At 41.2% G+C, this 18166-nt stretch overlaps 2 protein-coding genes across 2 annotated transcripts; one reads left to right on the forward strand and one right to left on the reverse strand.

Moving 5' to 3' along the window:
- Positions 1-1308: 1308 nt before the first annotated feature.
- On the reverse strand, positions 1309-11946 carry smc1a (structural maintenance of chromosomes 1A). The gene is made up of 26 exons (XM_073469846.1): positions 11546-11946; positions 10721-10909; positions 10141-10253; positions 9484-9687; positions 8863-9101; positions 8511-8769; positions 8222-8362; positions 8043-8125; positions 7837-7936; positions 7363-7470; positions 7039-7224; positions 6385-6564; positions 6128-6274; positions 5879-6016; positions 5667-5783; positions 5474-5580; positions 5242-5383; positions 4992-5137; positions 4727-4880; positions 4527-4634; positions 4167-4323; positions 3891-4045; positions 3576-3727; positions 3396-3465; positions 3179-3289; positions 1309-2180 (listed from the first exon to the last, which is right to left on the reverse strand). The coding sequence occupies exons 1-26, from the start codon at positions 11652-11654 to the stop codon at positions 2100-2102; spliced, it is 3696 nt and encodes a 1231-aa protein (XP_073325947.1). The 5' UTR covers positions 11655-11946; the 3' UTR covers positions 1309-2099.
- An 800-nt stretch (positions 11947-12746) lies between these two features.
- ribc1 (RIB43A domain with coiled-coils 1) lies at positions 12747-16920 on the forward strand. The gene is made up of 7 exons (XM_073469413.1): positions 12747-12945; positions 13082-13299; positions 13415-13529; positions 13810-13928; positions 14518-14754; positions 16505-16671; positions 16839-16920. Exons 1-7 carry the CDS (start codon positions 12747-12749, stop codon positions 16918-16920), a joined length of 1137 nt encoding a protein of 378 aa, XP_073325514.1.
- The last annotated feature ends 1246 nt before the right edge of the window (positions 16921-18166 follow it).

Below are 18166 nucleotides of genomic sequence, written 5' to 3' on the forward strand. Positions count from 1 at the left end.
GCTGAGTGTCTTACTGAAGCCTCACTGAAGGAGGCAGGAAAGTGACTGAAATGACTCACTGAACATACGAGGCAGGCAGCTGTCGTTAGTGTGCTGCTGTTCAGTGAGGACAATGAGAAAGGACTCCACTTTGAGGAGACGATGACTGAGTTTCTGTGTATCCAGGCCCAGAAAAGTTCAACTGAGTATTCAGTTCACACTCTTAAAAGGGCTCTGGTGCTATGATGAGAATGAAAGTTCAAGCATTTATTTCTTTGTTGGTAAAGCAGCGTCCTCTGACAGTTCGGACCTGCTGTCTTTATTACTGAGGTTTCCTCCTGCTCACCCTCTGCTCCCATGTGCAGTTGGTATCAGCATTTTTTTTTAAAGAGGAAACGTCTTTTTTTTTATTTTGGACAGGTGACCTATAAAATAATGATCTAATGATTTAGCTTTGTTCAATTTAGTCATACTGTAGTCAAGCAGTGCATGTGATCTTTTACCAAGTCACTTTAAGTCATGCTGCTGCTGCAGGTTTTATGTGTTTTTCATTTACATGAAGATGTCAAACCTTTTGAGTTAGGGACACTTTGCTCGACCCGTACAGTTTATGTCTCTTCAGCATACCTGGAGTATGGTGGATTTAGCTTTATAGCTCACCTGGGCTTAAAAGAAATTGTATTCATAACTGCACAGGCATAATTAATTGCAAATGGTTTCATGTTTTGTGCCTGAATGCAAACAGTGACAGGCCTTTTTTTTTTTTTTTACATTATCTTCTGATCAGCCTGTTGCTGTCATACAAACATTATGTTCCAAGGTTTCTGAGATAGTTTGAGCAAACTTTATAGCTCAACCTCTCACCTCGAGCCACTTCTGAATCTGTGCCATTATGGCTGTCACAGTGGTGTTTTCACCATGGCAAAAGAAATAAATCATCCAAACATTCATTTTTCTGTGTTAGTTTTCTTTCTGCTGGTAAACCACAGGTGGACATCCGACAACACAGGTGAGTTTGCTGCAGGAAATAATCCAAACTAATGATAGAAATGCCTGGAAAGTTGGGGCAGACGGAGCCTTGATGAGAGGGTAGATGCATGCTTCAGATGCTCCCCCCTGCAGGAGTTAGTGTGAAAACTGAGAGCCTCTATAAATAGTCTTGCCTAGCAAAGCACAGACTCCCCCTTATGGAATGGAAACTAAAGCAGCAACATACATGCTGCATTAGAAGTTTAAACTAAAGGGAAGGAAGTGCCTTAAAACTGATGCACAGAGGGGACAGAGCATTCTTTAGTTACTAATTAATAAAAGTAAACAAAATAAAGGAGCTTAAATAATTCAGATTTTATTTATTGAAGCAGAGCAATCAATAAAACAGACTTGACAGAAAAGTCTCATGTTGAGTTTTTGATTCACCTAATGCCGATTCAGAATATCACTCCACGAATATAAAGAGACGGTCGTTATTGAAATAGAAATAATTTCCTGATGACAGTTTTGACAAAGCTCCATGATCTCATTTTAGCACCGCCAGCTGCAGCTAACTAGTGGCTTTATTTAGCTATCACACATGGGAATGTATCCACCATACTGTAACAACAGTGCCCTGATTAAGCTTTTAAAAAAAAAAGGTAGCACATGAAAATTGCAAATACATTTTTAGTACACACAACAGAGGACAAGCAAAGGCTTTAAAGCACACCAGGAGGACCATGAACAGTATAAAAGCTCTGAGAATACTTGCTTCGACACATTTCATCATGTGATACAAATTCTACAGTCTGTTAAAAAGGTTGGATTCCCTCTCATCTTCACGATTAAAATTATTTTTTATTGATTATTATAATCACTCTTAAATGGCCAAATTGAGAAAGGGCTGGTTTATATAAATGTACATACATCCTTGGTTGTCGCAGTCTATAAAGAACAACCCCCCACAACTAAAAAAGAAATCTCACTAATCCACTACTCTAGCATATTCAAAAAAATACATAATCATTAAAAAACAATAGGAAAAAATAACATGTGGGACCTACTGAGTACATGACCTGTGACTACAGAATACGTTAGCAATCAAGAGAGAGTCACTGATGAACTTTCCAGTGTTTGGAGTGCTCGTCTTATTCGTTTGGATTTGGATTGGCATCAGGATACTGAGAGAGGTCAAACGTGAGCACTTTGCTGATGACACAATCTCCTTGCTGTGAGTGGAAAAAGAAAGAGAGAAAGAAAATCACTTAATACTTTAATCTTACGTACAGCAGATGTGCATTTATTTAACAGCTCAAGACGCTTTGTTGTTACTAGCAAGTTTCTGATGGATTCTGACAGGATCAGGCATGTTTGAAATTAGATCTTCCAAATAGGACTTAAAACTTAAAACCTATTCTAAAAGTTTTCTGCAGAATTAAAAGGTAGTTTTTCCTCACAACTTTGGGTCTCTGTTTATTAAAGCGTATGATCTTCACCTGCTCTATATGAGAAGCGTCAGGAAATAACTTTTGTTGTGATTCGGCACAACATAAATAAAACTGACTTGACTATTCTAAGACTAGATTTTTATTACCACATAGAATTCAATTTAATACCCTTTCCAAAGTCATATCCATCATGGAATGAAAGGAAATAAAACGAAATAAGACCCATTACTTATTAAAACTATATGAATATATTAACATTTACATCATTTACATTACTTCCCAGCTGTCTATAACAACATAAGTTATATAATAATCAATTAACAAGACCTCGACCCAAAGAAGTGTCAGAAATTTGATGGAGGGATTAACCTATTTAAAAATCCTTAATTAAAGTTAATTTAAGTTTTGGCTGAAAACAGCTACGCTACAGTAGGTCTGGTGATGCTGACAGAACACAAAAAGGATTTAACACCCTTCTGCAAGCAAAAATCCACCGTCACACCAGTCTCATTTATACTTATAGCCTGCAACTACATAAAAAAAAAAAAAAACCCTCATGACTAATGTTACTGCCTGTTACAGGCAAGAAAATATATTGATATAATAAACAATAAATGCATTAAAATATTCAAGACTTTGTAAACGTTAACATCGTTTTAATACCCTCAGAGACCTGCAGATATCCTAACATATACACTCGTCAAAGCTTCATGGCTGCAACTTATTGAGTTATTTTTTTTTTTTGGCTGTATTTTGTATGACAATATTAAGAAACACACCTCTGGATAAACACCGATGAGCGAGTCTGCCTTGGTGTAGAATTCCTCCTTCAGAGAGATGACAATGGCCTGGAAGTTCTGCACTGACTGGTCTTTGATGTAATTGGCCACCTTGAGGGTACAGAGGGATGTATGAGTTGTAGTTTGTTTGTATTTAATGTGCAGCGTTGACTAAAAAAGCACAAGACACTGAATCAAACATCATCTGTGAACGGACCTTGCCAATGTTAGTGTTGTCCAGAGCAGCGTCAATCTCATCCAGGACAAAGAAGGGGGCGGGTTTGTAGCTAGAGATGACAATAAACAATATTTAAACATTGAATAACTTTAAAGCAATGCAAATAAACACTTCTGTGACTTCTCTTGAGACTTTTTTTTATTTACTCAGTTGTTTTACCTGTGAATAGCAAAGAGCAGTGCCAGAGCTGCAACAGTCTTCTCTCCTCCAGATAAGTTGTCCATGGGTCTAAACCTCTTTCCTGGAGCCACACAGTTATAGTTGATGCCGTCCAGATACGGCTCCTCTGGGTTTTCTGGGCCCAGGAAAGCCTACAGGGGAGGGACACATTAAATGTAAAAGGTTTCGCTCTTGATAAATAAAAGCATTATTTTTAATACTTTAAAAATAAAGTTGGTACATGAGCTATGAACGCACTGAAATGGACTGAATTTATGCAGATTATTGAAAAAGGAAAAAAACACTGAGGGATACCTGAGCACTGCTGTTGCGTGAGAGGGCCTTGTAGATCTCATCAATGTTGGTGGCCACAGACTCGAAGCAGGTATTGAAACGATCGAACCTCTCCTTCTTGATCTGCTCAAAGGCCTGTTTCGCCTTCTTGGCTCTCTTACGAGCGGCCTCGAACTCTGAGGGAAGACAGAAACAAATCCATGAGATTATTACAAATGTAGAAAGGTGCTGTAAAACTGCATCCCTTCCTTTATTCCTCATTTAATCCCAGCCTCTACCATTATTCTGTCATCTCACCGTCACTGGTCTCTTGGAACTTGTCTCTGACACTCTCGAGCTTCTCCATGGCTTTCATGTTGGGTGCGCTGATCCTCTGCAGGATACTCTGCTGCTCGTTCAGACGCTGCTGCAGTGTGTTTGTCTCCGCCTTGATCTCTTCTTCTGACAGTGCATCCTTTAGGAAGTCAAACAGGATTATATACGTTTTAAGTGTACTTCATAAGCATATTTTAACCATAGATGTCATATCTTTGCTGAAAATGTCTCTTCTTCTGCTTTTGTGTATTGTTTAACATTTCCAACTCTAAAAAAAATGATGGGAGGATGTCAAGTTGGACTGTTTAAATGTAAGGCATTGGTGCGCTGTGTTCAAACTACCTTAAGGTCTTCAGACAGGTTGCTGTAGTCGATCTCTATGAGAGCCTCTTTAGCGAGAACAGTGCTGGACGTCCTCTGGCTGCTCGACTCATCATTCTGGGAGCTCCCCTGGAAAGACAAAACAAAAGAAGGATGATTATTTTCGGTTTCAGTCCCACTGGTATAAAAGTTGGACCCTGTATTAGCGTGTTTGTGTGTACCTCTCCCTGGCTGATATCATCCATTGTTCCAGAGCGTAGAGGCAACCTGATGTCCTGCATTTTGCAGGCTTGCAGCAAGTTGTGACGGTCACTGCGCTTCTGCTCCAGTTTGGTCTCGATGGCTGTCACCTCTTTCTGGAGCTGAGTCAACTCTCTGGAACGTAGAAAAATATTTTTTTTTAGTACAAAACAACTCTTTGGTAATATTTAGATTTACATGTCATGAGAATTATTGAAGTTTGTGTGTGTATTTGCAGCCACTGACTTGTTGGCACCACCCAGTTTTTTGCGGATCTCCTCCATCTCGTGGTTCTTATCATTGACTTCTGATTTCTTGGTGAGGTGCTGGTTCTTTAGGTCCTGTAGCTGGGCCATCGTCTCATCAATGATCTTCATGTGTCTGTGCTCCTCCTACAGGAAGAAAGATGACAAAAAGACAAAAAAGTGAGCGATAACTTGATGTGAAAACGGAGGACAAAATACATACGTTTTTATCCTTCACTTGATGGTTTCACCTTCTTGAGTCGCTCTATTTCAGCCTCGTCCTTCTTGACAGTCTGCTCCCACATCATGACTTTCTCCTGGTCCTCCTTCAGCTGATTCTTCTCATAGTCTACCTGGATACCCAGACGGGTCTTCTGGGTCTCGAACTCAAGACTGCAGCAAAAAGAGGCATGTCCTGTTAGACTACACCTGCAACAAGTTAACTAACAATGTGTATAAGAACTGACTTATTGCTAAACTCACCGCTTCTTGGCGATCTCATTCTGCCTCTTGACCTTCTCCTCCTCAAACTCTCTGATGTTCCTCACTCCAATCTCCTTACAGAACTCAATAAACACCTCATCCTCCACCTTGAAAACAAACACATTTATATCAATATTACTGAAATGCAACATAGAAGTGCTTCTAAATGGACCTCGCTTTGTGTCAGTCTCACCAGGTTCATGCGGTCTCGCAGGTCAGTGATCTCCCTCTCGCGGGACTGGATGATCCTCTTGATGTCGTTGATGCGAGGGCCAAAGTTCGCCAACTCGCTCTCTAGCTTAGATTTCTCCTGCATGACACAAATGAAACAGGTTTTAGAGCAACAGTCGCCACAGAAATAATGAACAGAGAAGAGGACAACACTGAGGTGTAACCAGGCTGTACCTGCATGTTGAGGGAGAGGTGGCGGGTTTTTGTCTGTTCAAGATCACTCTGGGAGTACTTGAGTCTCATCTGAAGACCATGGGCCTGAGACTGCACCTGACGCAGCTCAGCCTCCTTCCTCTTGGCTTTCATTTGCTCCTACAAAGAAAAACAAGTAGACGTGGTTGTGAGTTTTCCTTGATTGACAATCCATCAAAGTTTAGCCAAAACCACAATCTGCTTAATCGAGGTATTTGTAATTTAAGTTACCTTGAGCTCTTCTGTGAGTTTTTCTTTCTTTTCCTTGAGCTTGTCTACTGCCTTCTCATCCCAGCGCCTGGCCTTGGCCTTCAGGTCACTGGCTCCTCCAGAGATGACACCAGACTTCTGGAACAAAGTGCCGTCCAGGGCTACCGTCTAGACACAAGGACAAAAGGAGAGGTTAGGTGGGGAAATAGACAAAATTCACACCTACCAAATATCCAATCCTTCCATCTTCAGTCAATGACCTAAATGAAGTGAAGTACCTTGTGTCTGTATGGCCCTCCAAAAGCAATCCTTCGTGCATCCTCCACGTTCTCACAGACCAGGGCGTTGCCACATGCATATTGGAGGGCTTTCTTGATGTGGGGAGGTTCATAGCGAATGACATCGATGACCAGTTTGGCTCCTCGCAGCTCTCTCAGTTTCTCGTCTGTTGGTTTCACCTTTGATAAGACAAAAAAACAATTAGGGAATATTTTAAAATAAAGCTATTTAAAATTCCCTTTGAGTTTACATTTTTTGTGTGTGTGTGTGTGTGTGCTGCATTACAGCAGAAAAACTGCTGCCTGATATTGAGCAAGAAATTAATAGCTTAAGATAAGTGGCTGTCAAAGCTTGTTAACAAACACTCAAATTGCTGGTATTTCAATTAGTAGCTCTGAAATGGACTAATACAAATTATGTGGATGTTCATCAGCAGTGACAGACTGATTAAAGATGCTTTAAGGCAAATTCAATCTTGCTGTTATTGTAATTGACAAATGTAGTTCCACTTGAATGGAACACTTCTGACATAAACCTCTTCTTTATGGAGTTTGTTTAAATTTGACATTTTCATTTTTCATTTAGTGATAGTCAAGACTAACACTCCAAAAGACTTTCAAGTAGTGCTTGTATCTATACTTTCTATTATTCACCTCGAGATAGTCGAGAGGAAGGAAGGTCTCAGGCTCTCCTCTCTGCTCCTTGATGTACTGAATACAATCTCTGCCAGTCTTCTCCGAGTCGACAATGATGGCATCCATGTTTTTGCCCAACACTTTGGTCACAGCGATCTGATACTTCTTCTGAGTGGGCTGGCACAGGTCGATTAGACGGCCATACTGAAGAAAGAGAGAGCAGCATTTTTTTTTTTTTTTTTACTCATCCAAAATTCTGAGTTTATTGAATACATTTACTAAATGTAGCGAGCATAAGAACGTTAGACACTATTGCACTGAATACTGCCACCGTTGCCTTACCACAGAGCCAGGGTAGAGTCTTTTGATGCTCTCCATGATCTCGGCCTTGCGCTGCTGGCGACTGTTCTCCTGCCTGTCGATTCTGGCATCTCCCAGCTGCTCCATTACCTACAGCAAAAGCCAATAATAATGGGATTCGTTATGGACTATTTCACAGCTGACATTTTCACTTGTCAAACACTAATAACATTAACAACAGGGAGTGCCAAAGCCATTCCCCAGTATTGTGCATGCTGGCCCACTGGCATGGATTACTGGCACACCTACCCATCATTTATTTTATTAGTCACGCGGGTGCTTTTCCCCGATATGTGACATTTTCTGCAAATGTCTATTGATTCACATGAAGAAATTTAGTTTTCAGCTTCTCACTTCCAGGAACAGGTTAGCTATAGATGCTCCATGCAAACATAAACTCAAGTACTTCCAGAGAAGCATCTCTAACAACTACAGCACACAGATACTATTGAGTACCTGGTTTAGCTCCATGTTGATTTCATCAATTCTCCTCTTGGCCATTTCCACCTCCTCCGTCAGCTCCTCCTCCATGCGCTTCTGCTCATCAAGTGACTGCCTGAGGGATAACAAGACAAAAGTGTGTGAATATAGTGAGAGTATAATGGAGATCAATAAGCTCAACACAGGTCTGTACAAACAGTGCAAAGATGAGAGCAGCATACCTGCTGGTGGAAATATAATCCTCTAACTTCTCAATACGTTTCTGGTTTTCCTCAATTTCACGGATCTTCTGTTTGATTTTGGCCTGGAGAGAAACGACAGGATAAATGGTTGTATGAATTCACATCAGTTAGAATCGATTTATTGGCACAGGCAGACTTGCCATGATTATCTTATTTACCTCCGTCTCTACTTTCTTCCTCTCCTCCAAGTCGAGGCGATCCTGGTCGGCCTTCTGGTCGCGGTTGAACTTCTCCAGCTCCTGTGCCAGTGTGGCAGCACGTTTACTGGCCTCCTCCTTCAAACGATGGTACTGCTTGACCTGGAGACAAAGATGACACATGTACATTTACATTTTTGTTCACATGCCAGTATTTCAGTTTGATCAACGAAATCAAATCCTGTAAATAATATATTACTCAAAATGAATAGAGGAGCTCTTAAATGTGTACAATATTCTGACATCAGACCTGGTTTTCCTCCAGGGTGAGGTCCTGGCCCTGGCTCTGTGCCTCCTCCTCCATGCGCTCCTCAAACTCCTGCTTGGCTAACTCCACCGCCTTCATCTCTTTATCCAGCTCATCCATGTCCCCCTTACGTTTCTTGTACATCTTCTGGGCATTTTGCAATGATTTACGCGCTGCCTCAAGCTTCTTGATCTTGTGTGAGGTGTTCTCTTTAGCCTTGATGTACTGCGGCCTCTTCTGGTTCAACTCAGAGTCTTTTTCTCTGTGGGCAGAGTCAAGTGTTTAACAAAGCGCTCAGTTTTAAAAAGCATTAGCTTCACAGCAGGTCAGTAAGTGAGCTGTGATTGTCTCTTACTTGATTTCTTTCTCAATGGTCTGCTGCTCCCTCATCAGTCTACCCAGCTCCTTTTTCTTGTCCTTCAGCTCCTCCTCCACATGGTCCATCTTTTTACGATCCTTATCAATCTCCTTGTTCCGCTGTCCCAGCTCTTTGTTCAGCTTCTCGATCTCAGTCTCGTTGTGGTACAGCTTGAAGAGCTGCAACTGAACGCTGGCCCTGGCCACTTCGTCTTTCAGACGCTGGTAACGCTCCGCCTGGTGGAATAATCGGAAGAGAGAGAAAGATAGCGTGATGAAGTACACTTTTTTGTATACTGGTCTTTATTTACCCAGGAAAGTTTCAAAACAATAAAAATAAGTAACAGACAAATACTGCATTTCATTGTCTCAGTACAGTGCAGTGACAGTGAAGGTGAATCTAATATACTAACATAAAAATAACACAAAATATGCAGTAAGTCATGTTTTTTGTAGGATCCTGCTGCAGACCATTACCCTGTGAGGCACAATGAATATACTTTAAACTTAAGGAGCAAAAGTTATATGAAAGCACTTAATTTCGAATCCAAACAGGACACAAGTAGATAGAAATGTAATTCCAGAGATACTGTATTTAGACTGAGCGCAGAGTACATACCTCCTCTTTCTCTTGCTTGGCTTCTTTTCGCTCAGCAGCAATGTTTTTCTTACGATGGTAATTGAACTGCGTGTCCTCCTCTGCTTTCACCATCTCCTTCTTCCTGCGGTCGTACTCCTGGGCCAGCTCTCCAGAACGAGAGATTTCCTCAAACAGAGCGGTACGCTCCTTTGGGTTCTTCATGGCGATAGACTCCACAGCTCCCTAGTGGGAAAATAAGCAGAGAATAAAACAGGGGGTGCCAATAGGGACTGCAAACAGCATCTTACCAGATTTTAATTTAATTGCACCAGGAAAGTGATATTTTCGGTCTCTGCTCTAACTGGCTGAGTCACATTTCCATCTGTGATGCCCACTGAAGGCACCTATATGGATACAATAACCACACTCCAAAGTGTACTGGCATAAGAGAAAACAAAGCAAGCCTTAATTGTCAGTGATTCATATTTTCAATTTGACATTAAGCCTTTATTACATTTGTGCAATTTTCATTTAACACATGCAATAGCACAGTAAAATCATGCAGAACAACACCTCTAAACTGTACTGAGATTACTGCAAAGCAAAATCGTCTACCCTGTGGCCTAGTACAGAAGCATTAAAGAACATTAATGAATACATTTCTCTTAGAAGAGATTATTAGGATTTCAGTCTCACCTGGAAGACCAAGAAGTTCCTAGCCTTGATCAAAATACCAAGTTTTTCGAGCTCTTCACTGTATTCTGGCAAGCTCACCACCTTGCTGTTGATGCGGTACTCAGAAGAGGAACCTGAAACACACAATGTATGCACATTAAAAGAGATAAAACATTATAAACATATGATTATCAAAACCACATACAAGATGCTGCATGGCTGTATGGTTTATTGTCATTACAAAATACAGGGTTGTACGATGAAATCCATGTAAAGATGCCTCATTTTCAAAACAAGAGTACTTGCAGGGTTTTAAGGCAATGTTTAAAAATATTTAACACTCGTGATTGTGCAGCTATACTTGAAAATATGAGCTTACAGGAGCACTCACTGACATTAGAACAATTTATTATGTGTTGCATTACTTCCAATTCAATTCCCTGAACTTAGATAAACTGGAAAGCACACTGGATACATGAACAGCAAAGTTAATGCCTTTTAATTGCTGATTCAAGTGACAGAAGTTAATAGAACAATATTTACGAGTTAATACAGTAACTGAATCATATAATGTAGTATGACTTTGAATGGCTGTTCATACCAATGATGACCCTTGTGAAGGAGCGCTCCTCTCCGTTATCCTCCTGGTACACCATGCTGACAAAGGCTCTGTTGGCAGCTGGCTTCCCTACGGGTGCTCCATGGATTAGATCCTTCAGAGTCTTCACACGCAGGTTGCTGGTCTTCTCTGCCAGCACGAAGCTGATGGCATCCATAAGGTTGGACTTTCCTATAACAACAGCATTCAGATTTATATTAGATTTCTATGCAACTTTAACATGAGACTACAGCATACAGGTTTAAGTTATCAGTTTATCGAGTGCACTGTACAATCTAAGTTGAACTTCATGACCTTTATAATGAATAGGTTTCAGTTAAATTCATTGTTTGTTCAGTTTGTTCTTTGGTCAAAGTGGTGCCGGTTCACATCAGATCATTTAAAGGGTGTCGTTAGTTGTGACGTTTCATTGTAAAGCACGTTGGACATAACCCATCTGTGATTACCTGGATGATAAACTATAACTTTGCTCGAAAAAAAGAAGCTGTGTGATATTAAACCTTTACTCAAAGTCATGTGCACAACAAATCATTTGATCTGCACACATACAACATTGCTGGTTTATAGTCACAAACCATAACACAACTAACATTGAAATAAATATCAGAATTCAGAACGGTAACGTTGCATTATTCTTGGAGTAGGTTGTCAAAACGCTGTCAGATGCACCACAAACATAAACTGCATGTGTAAAGTCAAATGTGTCTAGACAGCGGAGCATTGCTGTACTGTTTACCGCTAGGCACTGCTAGCAAGCAGCCTGCATTTTCCTTTAGCCGTGAGCTAATATTTGCAATCATAACATACCAGATCCATTGGGTCCGATGATTGCAGTAAACTTATGAAAAGGTCCAATGATCTGTCTTCCCTTATATGACTTGAAGTTTTCGATCTCTATCAGCTTTAAATACCCCATCTTCGTTTCGTTGTGCAGCTGTTTTGCAAAGAAAACTGCACTGAATATTAGCCAGCTAGTAAAATTTTAGCTAGCTAATGCTAACAACCGATGTCTACCGGACAAGCTAGCTCAAAGACGAAGCATGCACGCAAAGGAATGAACCCCTCTGTTCAGTCTGTTGCTGGCCTATGCACAAGTAACATTATGAAGTGCATATTTAGTTTAATAATCTAAGTATCTTCATAATCGTAATCAGAAAAATGCGATGCGGCGGTGACAACAATGCGCCATTTTACAATCCGACAGGAAGACCTTCGAGCGCGCGAGACACGAAACCCCACGGTTTATCGCGAGAACTCATGGAGGGTTAGGCTTTTTTTTACGAGCCCCCCTCGTTTGTGCCCCATATTTCATCAATAACATTAAAGTATGTATGTAAACAATACATTATTTTCATTTCAAGAGCCTTTTTAGACATGTGCACCACTCGCTGTTGGGATTTATGTTAAATAAATCCTGCAGCGGCAAATTGAGATGTTGCCATGGTTACCAAGGGCCTTCAAACACAACAGGACTCGAATAGCGACACAGCTTCATTGACTGAAGTGATACTTGGACCGAAAACCCCCCAAATAAAGTGATATCATTTATCCACATCTAACGTCAGAGGTAAGTGCTGCTTTGAAAAACCTCCATCCCTTTTTTCTATCATCTTTCATTGTTTATTCATCATCTTGTTGCCTGTAGAGTTGATTTCACTGTCATTTGCTTTGATTATACTTTCTGCCAGTTGTTTATTTTCTCTGTAAAAAGGACGAAATAAAAATTAAATCATCCATCAAGTCAGTCGCTTTAAGAGTCAGTGCAGCCTCGCCAGGTTTTGGTGTGATGTTGTCAGGTCATGATAGGATCAAATTTTCCAATAACTGAATAAACAAGCTGTTCTCAGAGGAAAAAAAGGTCCCAGACCAAACCAAAACAGTATGAAATTGTGTTGTCCTTTAAGGTCAGTTTGTTTATTATTTATAGAATAATTTCTTTCCACAAGCCATAATAACCAGGGCTGTTATGTTGTGTCTCCCCTCTTTAGGCTCATTTGAACTTGAGAAAATGTACAAATTGGATTTGCCTGTAGACCAGACCGAAGAGAAGGCTGTGGAGAGGCGAAGGTCTGCAGAGACTACGCGGAAGGCCCGGATCTTCAACACCCGGCATCGTGTGATGGGCATTGACGTTGATGCTCTCAACCAACAGGTCCAGGAGAAAAAGCATCAGCAGAACATGGAGATGCAACGGGACAAAGCTTTTGGTAACCTACATGAGATGAGAGCCAGGGAGGGGTCAGAATTAACAGGGAATACTGAGTCCCCTATGAGAATACTGTCTCCATTTATGAAATTACCTTTAATGAGCATTGATTTCTATTTATTTTCTTTAAATCGCAGATAAGCTGCGAAAGTATCACAATGATGTTCTGCTGCAGCAACACATTAATGAAGAAGAGAAGAGGGCAGCTTTGCACACTGACCTGACCCAGTATTGGGCCACTCATCAGCATGTGGAGGACTCTCGAGATGCTGATCTCAAGTGTGGCCTGAAGGGGGCATTCAGCATCACGATTCCAGAGGGCGAGCTGGGGCCTGCCAGTATGCAGATCTTTCAGGTAGGCATGGTGCAACGGGCAGGTGCATCAAAGACCAGTGAAACAAAATCTAGCGAATGGTTGAAATGAATATTCACACCACCTCCTGAGCACTGTGTCTTTGTTTCATGTACAGGGAGAGGGAACTGGAGAGGAGCAAAAGAGGAGAGAACAAATGGAGATAACAGAAAGAGATCTGCGAGCACAGAAGGAATTAAATGAGAGAAAGCACATGGGAGACAAGCACAGAGGTGAAAAGAGACGGGCACACACACCATGATCGCTGATGAGCTAACATGCTGTACCCTATAGCCTCTGTAAATCACACACATGCTTCATGCTTCCCTGCACAAACAATCACACACTCCTACGCACAGCCCTTACTGCCAGGTGGCATTGATGGATGCTCATCCCTGAGAACCGTTATGCATGTGCGAGTGTGTCGTTGAAGAGCTTTGTACAATGGGTAATGGCTGTTGCAGGTGTGAAAAACACACAGTAGCTGATTTCCAACACGTGTGTGTGTTACAGAGGTGCTTGTGAGCAAAGAGCTGGTGCTTCAGGACCTTAGGGGGGTTCAGCTGCAGGCACTCGAGGAGGATTGTAAGAAGGCTGCCCTCATCGCGCTCGCCAACTACAATCGAGCTCTGGTACAGTACATGCATGTGCACACACAGATGGACACTCAGATGCACACACATGCCACCCGCTGATGTGGAGGCTCAAAGCAAAATCCAATGGGGGTTGGAGCTCTCACGTGGTGTTCTCAGGTGGGACTGTGGAATTAAAATCGCTAATTGAAAATGTTAAGTGATGCGTGCACACACACTTGCTGCAGGAAGGCAGCCATCATATTAGTTGGTACCAAGCAACTGGATGGTTAAACTGCTTTGATGTATGCGTGGGCCCTGTCTGTTTTTTAGAAGCAGCCATTTAGCTCTCCCTTTCATTTGCCTGAATGCACTCAGCTGAAGCCTCCACTGGGAGGCATCATTATAAATCCTTCAGGTCATGCTATTTTTCATGACAATTATGTGGTTTCTCTAATAACCACTCACATGCGCAATGCACAAGCAAATAACACTGAGTGAGTGGATCTCTCAGGGGGACGTTCACCATATGGCTGAGTCTTGCCTCTATGCTAGAAGTAACATATTAGAGAATACTTTTCTAATCATCGAGGGCATGTTCAATCAACTGTCTGTGGATCAGTGTAACCACTTCCTGTCCCCCCCACAGGCTACAGAGCAGGCAGAGACACTGAAGGAGCAGCGCAGGAGGGAGGAAAGGGAGAATGTTGCGGAACTGCTGCACACACTGACGTCCGACATGATGACAGAGTGTGCAGAGGCAGCGGAGAGAGAGGTGGGAGGAGGGAGGCCGCCCCGGGTCCTCATAGACAGGTGGAAGGGGATGAGTCCTGAACAGCTGAGCGCCATCCACAGGGAGAGAGAAGAACAGCGTCTTCAGAGACAGGTACTGGTGTCACTTTATAAAAGACAATGCAACTTCCACACACTCACCTCTCACTCTGCTTTACTTCAGTTCTTCCTTTTTTGCCAATTTCCTTTCAAACTCACAATAAGGGATGTTAAAGGTGCAATATGTAAGAATTTAAGTGTTAAATGTTCAAAAATTGACTAAAAACTACTGACAGAATGTGAAGAAATAAGTGGTTTGACATTATGTCAAAAGACGTCTGTTGTTTTGTAGAGATATTTACTGAATTTAGCATGCTAACCAGCTAGCCCCAGCCCGTCTTTTCTCGTAATAACACTCCCTGCTCCCAGTCCAGACCAAAAGCTGCACAGCTAACTGAGCTAACTGAGCTAACTAGCCAACAGCAGCTACAGTTAGCATCAGTTAGTGGTTAATCTGGTATTATGCTGCCCCATACTTGTTTGGAGTATGAATTCAAGAGGTGGACGATTATACATATTGGCCTTTTAATGATCAATCATTAATCAATTAATTGCTGTAAAGAATTGAACCAATTTAAAATGTTTTAACTGACGATCGTGACGGGAGAAAATATTAATTAAAATTCAAGCGATTTGTCATTTTAAAAATACAGAAAACATTCTATACAAACTAATACTATGACATTTGAGCCATTTAGTAGCCTCCATATGGGTTGGATTTTGTTGGCAGTTGTGAATAGCGACAGATGGCATCATTATTTTGTGTAATTTATTTAATCATTCAATTAACTTCTTGTTTACTTAATCTGTTCTTTTAACTCCCAATGTAGCCTACTCTGATTTCCCATCAGAGATCATGTCAGTGGTTAAAACAGTTTTCTAATGGAAAATATGAACATAATTCATATGTTATTAACAATTAACCCAAAAGGGATTTTTATGGCAGCTGACTATCAATTAAAGAAACTGCTAAAAATTTGTATCCCTACATGCAACTACTCAAAATTGGAGCATAAATTGGTGACAAATTAAAGGACAAACTAGCAAACAGTGTCTTAGCAAGGTGTAAGGCCAGAACAGCTTCAGTGCAGCATTCACTGACCTGTATGGATCTGAATGTATTTTGTGTCTCCACTAATTTATTCAGGTTTTTCCTTCAATTTGTCATCCATGTCTATGATTATTTGTGAAACTGTCCTCACAGGTTGCATACGTCTAAAGGTTGTGACCAAAGGGGTATTATGGATGCACAATATTGGATTTTTGCCAATGCTGATACTGATATATGCACATTTTTTTACACCTAATTGATAACAGAACATCAAGTCTGCATTGCTATTCAAAATGTTAACATTCACTGGCAAAATAAGAAAACTATTTAGTTTAACGGTTTGCAACACATGCTCATAATTAAAGTTTCATCTTGTAGGCCTGTCCTACATGTATGAGTAGCAATGTTCATTTCTGGCCATTGCCGCTATCTCATTTTGAAGCCTTTATTGGCCATTACTGACACCATGCCAATATTATTGTGCATCCCTAGTATTATCCCCTCTTAGATTGTTTTAAAGGTTTTTTTTCTTCTTCTTTTTTTTACTGAAGTACCAGAAAAAATAGTTTTGTGTTGCAGAAATATGATTCATCCTATTAACCATGTTGGCACCCCTCAACTTTATCATGCAACCTTTTTGCCAGGTCCGTGGGTTTGGAAGAAAACTTTTAAAAATATTTTTTAAACCCGGTATCCCACATGACAAATCTTCTCAGGTTTTGTATTGAGACCTTTTTTATTTTTGCATCTTCAGAGACAACGTGATGCTGAGAAGGCTCAGGATGCAGCCAGGGAACTCCAGCTTCTGAGGCTGACCAGAGAAGCAGAGGAGGAGGAGAGGAGAGCAGCAGAGCTCAGGAGAGAGAAGAGGATTCAGACAGACCGTTATAACGTGCAGCTGGCCAGAGAGCAGCAGGCATAGTGAGTACAGCACACAGACATACTTACACCAACTATTCAGGCAGTAGTCAGCACATGTATTTTGGGAGAAGGTGATTTAGTACTCTTCGGTAGAATTCAGTTTCAAATAAGCATTTTTTGGAAATAGTTACTCACCATGTGTTTATTTGTGTCTCTGTCTGCCCCAGTCAGGAGTACCTGAACAAGAAGCTCTACACCAACAAACCCACCAAGAGCTACTTTAATCAATTTAACACCAGCTCCCGCTGACCACCGCAAACCTTACACAGGCTTATCCTCCTGTGACAATGTGCTAATAAAATCTATTGATTGTTGTACTCACACGGAATGTGAATTGAATCCTGAGTGATCAATACTTCCTGCTTACAACAGGCACATATGCATTGATTTTATTGGCGGATACTGATGACAACAAAGTAACCCTTTTTGATACAGATTGTTCCACGTACTTTATTTTTCAGTCATATATCCAGTTACAGTGGTAGAATCATAATGCAGTTACAGTTATATTGGCCCCATGTGTGGTATAAATCCACCCAACGACATCCGACATGTTGTTCACCCCATGATACATATAGATACCACCAGTTCCATTGTGCTAATTGTGCACCCCACACACCACCCACACCATCTACACTCCGGCAGTGACAATCACTCCCTTCCTCCCCTATGTTCTCTCCCTCCCGTCCCATTCAGGCATTGTTGTTTTAAATCTGCTTGTCTGAGTTCTGAAGAAGCTTCTCTAAACAAACCAATCCACTTTTTTAATAGGTTTTTATCTTTTCACTATAAAAGGGGGGGGGGGGGGGGGGGCAGCAGTGGAAAAGCAAAGGCCAGCATCCTCAGCTTTCCCCTCGACACATGAAAAGCAAAGAGTGAGTGGCAGTCGAGTGAGTATCTGTGTGTGTGCACTCATTCCTCATTCAAAGCTAACATTTGCCCCGAACACTGACAAACACAGATGTTTAGCAGCAGATAGTCAAGTTAGAATATTGGCATATTTTGTGTCATTCACCGCTCCTGTATGAAAATAGATTTATTTTTTTAAAAGCTTTATTTGTCCTGAGTGTGTCTGAATAACCAACAACAGGGAGCTTACACACACCTGCTTCACTGCCATCGGCCTTTTTAGACGTCCCGTATACTTTACCTCAGGGACTGTCAGGTGATGTTTGGCCAGTGTCAAGCTTTTATTTGAACAGAGAGAACTGAGGCAGCAACGTTGCATATAGGTACTCCCTGTGGTATGCACAAACTGACCTGCTGCATCCCCGCCTCTCATGACTGCATCAGACAAAAACTCCACAGATATTCACTGCGCTGCAATGCATCGCTGGATGGTTATGGGCATGAACGCAATCTTAGCTTTCATTGTAATGTAACTACTACTATCACTAAATGACACTAATGTACAAGTTTTTTTTTTCTTCAAATGTTTGCAAACATCTACAGAACAAATGTGGATTTTTTTTCTCCCTTTTTTATTTTATTTTTT

The sequence above is a fragment of the Pagrus major genome, chromosome 7 (genome assembly GCF_040436345.1).
Source record: "Pagrus major chromosome 7, Pma_NU_1.0".
In the NCBI taxonomy this organism is placed as follows: domain Eukaryota; kingdom Metazoa; phylum Chordata; class Actinopteri; order Spariformes; family Sparidae; genus Pagrus; species Pagrus major.